A 6,387-nucleotide genomic window follows, 5' to 3' on the forward strand; every position below is an offset into this window, starting at 1 on the left:
TCCTCTCTAATAAGGTTTTGGGAGTAAGCATGGGGTTTTTTTGTAATGTCTGTGTGTCAGGAGGACAGGTGAATTAATCAAAGAACGTACAATTGTAAGAGGTGGAAAACTTGTCAAGGGTACCAGAGTGTTGCACGCATTTTTGTACATGCAAACCCGGGTCATGAATGCAGACTGGGCTCTGTGTACAAAAGCAAACACGTGAGGTGTACTTCTACACTTGAGCAATCGAGTGGGTGAGCTGCTGGACCTCGACCCTTTGGGAAATAGCGGGTGGACCAGCACTCATTCTGCCTCCACTAAATTAGCGTTTATCTGTATTAGCTCCTGTCTCAGACTCCAGGCTCCTACATAGATGCTATAGACATTAAGAATATTAATGTACGCTGCTGTTTGACACATTCCTCCTGCAATACCGTGTCCTCTATAAAGCATCAAGTATTTTGAAGAACTGGAAAATAATGCACCTTGCTCACAAATTAACTGCACAGATAGAGAGCATTGTCAGCAAAAGTTGTGCTTTAATTCCTGCATACGAAACCATAAATCTCTTAAAGGACAGGAGACACCATGAAAAATAAAAAATGTCACAGGAAGGATATGTTCCCTGCCCAGGACCAATGATTCTCCAAGGACCCAAAGGACATCTATCTGCACATCCCGAGATGTAAGGCACTGTGGTGAGAACCATTTCTGAGTTGCAGAGGTCACCAGTTAAAGGCAATGGAATAGAACTGTCCGGATGGCACAGCTTGCTCTTTTCCCCAGGGCAATGCTGCAGGCATGGCGTTGGTTTCATGTGCTGCTGTCATGCTCCACTCTCTGGTAGTGACCGTGTGTGCAGCTTGCTCCTCTTCCACGTCTCCGCTTGAGCGTGTTTCCTCCCCACACCCTGCCAGGCAATGCCAAGGTCAGCTACAGCAGCTGCTGCTCCTGGGGAGCCAGAAGCCAGCCAGGGGTTTACAGCCGTCACCCGTCCTGGCCACCCCCGTGGGGTGTGTGTTCCCTCCCCATGGCTGCACAACCTCCCTCTGCTCCAGAAACGCTTGCCCTCCACCTCCTTCACAGCCAGAATTGCACAAACACCACTTGATCTTCCCCATTACAGGCTTTGCATGGAAATTAGCAGGTGAGAGCCCATGGCCTGTGTTACACCAGGAGATGTCTCTGCCCCAGAGGAGAAGGATCAGTTGGGGATTACTCTAAGGACCTCGCTGTCCTGACCTGCCTGTGCCATGTCTCTGGTCCTGCTCTCCTCTCCTCACCCACAAGCCCTGCTTTTCAGCCCTCTTCCTTCTGAGTGTTGCTAGTGGCCTCCAGCAGCACAGCTGCAAGGCTCAGGGCAGTGACCTGCTGAAGAACCATGCTGTGGCTCTCATGTGGGATGCCACAGCCCCACCACAAACCTGTGATATTCTCAGCAGCACTGACCAGACTTTGCAACAGCCCTGAGGTGCCCAGTGCCATAGACCTCAGAGATGCTGGTGGGAAGCACCCAAAGCCGGTACCCAGCCGGTACACCAGCACACATACCGTTTCCCGGAGAACTGCTGGTCTATCTCCTCCAAGGACTGTCCTTTCGTTTCCGGAACAAAAAGGTAAATGAATATAACAGCCACCACTCCCATCAGTCCATAGAGAAGAAACATCCAAGAGAAGCCAATGGCATCTGCAGAGAGATTCAAATGCATGAAGAGTCTGTAGGAGGTAGGTCACATCATGGGATACACAGGAAGCTGGTTGTTTACTGAGAGGTGGTCATTGGTGCTTGACAGGGCTGTCTTATTTTGAGAAGCCCTCAAACGGGCAGGGAAAACTCTTAATCCGCAAGGCCTGGGCCAGGAATCAGCAAGGTTGTGCCAGCAGCACCAGCAAGGGAAGGAGAAGGCAGGCAAGCTCCAGGGCCAGCAGTGACCACTGAATGCCTCAGCCGAGACCTCTGCCAGACAGAAATGTTGTAAAGCTCCTGGCACGGGAGCTGCAAACTCTGTGGCTTCCTGATGCTGCAGTACTGTAGTAGAGCCCAGCGGACAATGGATGGTTTTTATGAAATGGGTGGCAGAGAGGCTCAGACCAGCGTTGCTGGTGCCTGTTTTTTCTGCTCTCAGGGGCAGCAGGGTCACACCTGTTCCAGTGTCAGGTCCCCAGGGTTCAAACTGCCACTTCTTCTCCATGGTTTGTGGTGGCCACCTTCCTTGACCAGCTGTGGTAGGTGGAGGGAGGGGGGAACAGCCACTTACCGATAAGGTCAAGGAAGGAGAGGCTGATCAGTAAATTAGCAGCCCAGTTAAAGCTGTTACAGAAGGCAAAGGCTCTTCCTCTTATCCCAGCAGGGTAGATCTCACTGAGGACCAGCCAGGTCACTGCATGGATTAGAGAGATCAGAAAAACAGTTGTTAGGGGTTAAGCAATATATCTGTGAAATGGGGAAGGGAGATTTCAGCAGGGGTTTTAAACTCTGGCTTCACCCAGCACTGGCTGCTGGTGGTGTTAAACATCCATCGATCTTAGAGTCAGGTCATAGCAGAACAGTTCAAAACTCCTGTGCCTAGCACTCCATGGAGGCATGAAATACCAATGAACAGGCCCAGAGAGCAAGGAAGAAAGCAGGGGAGTTGGTCATTCCATTCAGGGGAGATGGAAAAGATTTGGCATACCTGCTGTGAGGACATGCTCTTTGTAAAAAAAAATGAGAAAGGGGTAGGATTAGGGGGAGATAATGTTGTCTTTGGGCTAAAATCAGAGCCAAAGTAATATATATCTTAACCCTGGAATGGGAGAGATTACCTTATTTTGCTTGAAATAACTTACAGAGGCACTGTCAAACCCATAAGGCTTGCTGTGTGCTTTTTTTTTCTGTGCTGTTTTCCCTTGAGTTAGATGCTGTTTTCTCCCATCAAAGCATTTAAGGCAATAAATGTCAGAAAAGACTAGAGCTCACATGGAAGAACTGATGTCTATTCCCATCTGATGAATAAATCATGATTTCAGAAAAAGACCAACTGATATTGAGTAACTTCTGGGGAGGTTCCACTTCCAGTTCTGCCACTGACTTTCTCCATCACACAGGAGAAGCCCCTTAGTCCCTCTCTTCTCAGCCCTCTACTTTCCTCCTCACCAGGATGCTAGAAAGATTAGGTAGTGTTTGTGGGATGCTCTGATTTTGCAATGAGCTTGACAGGGAAAAACATTACAAGAATAGTGACAGTACAGAAGAGAAAGCTATTCTAGTGCTGTACCAGCCCTATAGCTGCAAGGCTAGAAAATTATTCAGGGTGCTGAAGGGGACAAATTTCAGGTTCCCATACACCGAGGTGCTTGGTAAAGTAGATACATATTGAACATTTCAAGGAGGCTGTAAAAAGCAGCCCTTCTTTTTTTTTTGTAGTGGGTTAGTGCAAGGATATATAAACACTGTACTTACTTGGTCCAAATCCAATCGAGAAGGCGCTCACGAAAGCCATCATGCTCAGCAGCGTAATCCAATTTAAAACCATACGTTCTGCCCAGGGAGCACCACCAACAGGAGGGCCAGTGCTTCCCACTGTCTCTTCTTTGGCCTGACCTACCAAGCCCCTTTTCCAAGTGAGGGAAGAAACGGGAACAACCTCTCTGCTTTGAAAGGTTTGAGAGGCAAAAACCTTTGTAAGGCTCCTTGTGGCAGCAAACTCGGTGCCTTCCTGACTTTTGGCAGCACCTAATGCTGGAGGGATGGGTGACACAGCAGGCTGGGAGGATACGGGCATCAGGGGGTGCTGGGTGAGGCTGTGGGATGCATTGGGGTCTGCAGCTGCTTTGCAGTCCCTGGCCATGGCCAGCGGAGCAATGCGGCTGGTGAGGCCGATGGTGGTGACGGAGATGGCCATCACCACGCAGCCAGCCATGAGGAGCGCTCTCCTGCCAGCCTTGTCTGCAAAGGCCATCGCGACAAGTGTGGCCACCACCTTCATCGCCCCCAGCCCAACAGAAGCTAGGATCGCTGAGGAGTTGCTCTGGAACCCCACTGAGTGGAAGACTTTGGAGGCGTAGCCCAGCACGTTGGGCTGCCCAGTGAACTGCTGGAAGAGCACCAGTCCCAGGCCCACTACAGTCCGCCTTCTCATGTTGTCTCTGGTCCTGAAAAGGTCAAGAAACGTGTAATGCTTCTCCTTATAGGGCTCCAGCTTTGCTGCTGCTCTGTCTTCAGTGTCCTGCAGTTGAATGAGGCCATTCTGGCAGTCTGAGTCCCACGAGCTTAATTTAACAGGGTTCACTGGGAGAAAGAGGATGCTGAGGAACTGCATGGCTGTCGGGGCAATAGCCAGTCCAAACATGTACCTCCACCCCTCATCCACATCCGCAAAGACATAATTCAGCGCATAGGACAGCAGGATGCCTATGGTGATGCCTGCTTCGTAGAGAGACACCAGCAGCCCTCGCTGATGAGCTGCCACCATTTCTGAGACATAGATGCAGCAGGCCATGGATGAGATAGAGATGGCAAAGCCCACAGTCATGCGTCCAATGACCAGCCCAATAAGTGACCTTGCCAGCGTGAGAATAAGGCTGCCAACCAGCAGGACCAAGTTGCTGACCAAGATTGCTCTCCTTCGTCCGTGACGGTCAATGAGGATCCCCCCAACCAGAGAGGCGAGGAGAGCTCCAACAAGGAGGGCGCTTACAAGAACTTCTTGTTTGAAGCAGCTGAGGTAGAAGTCTTTCTGCAACTGCAGCAATGCACCAGAGATAATCCCCAGCTCATATCCAAATATCAGCCCGCCCAGCAGAGAGACCGTTGCAGACAAGAGGAGGACCAGTGGTGCACGACCTGGAAAACAAGCGAGCAATGCTAGATTCAGTTTTCTGGCTGTAGCAGGCAAGCTATCAGCATGCACAAGCTGCAAAAAGCCCTCCCAGAACACCGAAAGCTTTCCATCTGCAGAGCTATGATGCTGAAATTCCCCATAGGTCACTAGGTCACATGTAGAGAGGCACTTGAAGATACTCACACAACCTCCCAGGCCTGCACACACACCCATTAGCTGCAGGGACACTTACCTGGCGTGCAGAACTGTGAAAACAGGACTTTGTTAGCAAAGACTTGTATTTAAGTGGAGGACAGTGATTTGTAGCATCCAAAGTTGTACGGGGGTAACGTGGGCAGGAAATGCAGCTTCTGCTTTCTGATTCTGAGTTGTTCTGCACTATCATTTTCATGTTTCAATGCACATGGCACCACCATCTCTCACTGCAGGCTCTACATTCTCACTCCCTACCTCGTTACTAAAATCGCTGCTCGCAAAAGTCTGTTTCTCCTAGTTAATCTTGCACTCCCAACATGACTTTGCGGGGGTGGCCTCTATTTCTTCATCTCTCCTACAGCACACAGCACCCAAGATCCCCAAGCCAGGCACAACCTTCTCAGGCTGGCCCAGGACGACAAGACGAACCTCCATCACGAGCGGAAAACATCAATGTTTCCTGCCCCAAATATAAGTGATTCTTTGACCTTGCCTTTCCCAGAAAGCTGAGCATACAAGTTTGGTAGGTATGCAAGTTTAGTAAAAATCTGAATCATAACAGCAAAAGCAAACCCAAACCAACCTACCCACCCCAAACCAAACTAAGATAAAATAAACCAAGCGACAGTGACCTCCCCGCTTCGGTTACAACTCTGAAGGCACAGGTAAAGTGCCTTAGCTTAGAGGTTTGGACTGGTTTCCAGCACACAGTACTACTTTCAGTATTCTCAAATTGGCTTTGTTTAATTAGCAATACTCACGGTTTCAGTAGACTGTATGTGGAAAGAATGTGGACACAAACACCAGACCACGGAAAACTTTCCTCACCCTGCCTAAGGGCTTTTTTCCCCTCACAAGCTGTGTTTATTAGGAGATGTCTCTATTTGGCCTTTAATTGCAGCTAGCAATAAAGGTTATTTCTCAGTGAGAGCTATATTTGTATTTATTCTGTAACCCTCTGCACTACATTGGTGTTATTTACGCCATCCCAGCTGCACGGCAGTTCCTTCCACCACACTCTGTGCGACCACTTGCACCGTTTCTATCATTCCTTGAACAAGTTATGCAGATAATTAGAAAAAAATATTTGCTCACTGAGAACAAAAGTGGGCATGCCCTTAGTTTCAAGCCACAAACTCAATTAGATATTGTAAATACCACAGCTGATTCCATATTTTGCTGTATTTGTTGTTAACTTAATGAGCAATGATAGCTTATGAACTTTGATTGAAACTCAATTTTGTATGCAGTCTAATCGGATGCAGCTGGGGAAGTCGAGGACCCTACAGATCTTCACAGGAGGACAGAAAGTTTTGGTGGGTCTCCCAAGGAGCTGGAACAGGCTCTGCTCGGGGTTCCGTGCTCCAGGAGCGGGCAGTAAGCAGTG

At 49.1% G+C, this 6,387-nt stretch overlaps 1 protein-coding gene across 1 annotated transcript; it reads right to left on the reverse strand.

Annotated features, from left to right (window-relative positions):
- Positions 1-795: 795 nt before the first annotated feature.
- SLC2A10 (solute carrier family 2 (facilitated glucose transporter), member 10) lies at positions 796-4,807 on the reverse strand (the record flags this gene model as incomplete). The annotated part of the gene is made up of 4 exons (XM_009864709.1): positions 796-892; positions 1,522-1,669; positions 2,241-2,363; positions 3,425-4,807. Coding segments are annotated over 4 exons (1,751 nt in total), but the record flags the coding sequence as incomplete, so codon positions are not given.
- Positions 4,808-6,387: the final 1,580 nt, after the last annotated feature.

Source organism: Apaloderma vittatum, unplaced genomic scaffold (genome assembly GCF_000703405.1).
Source record: "Apaloderma vittatum isolate BGI_N311 unplaced genomic scaffold, ASM70340v1 scaffold35662, whole genome shotgun sequence".
Lineage (NCBI taxonomy): Eukaryota > Metazoa > Chordata > Aves > Trogoniformes > Trogonidae > Apaloderma > Apaloderma vittatum.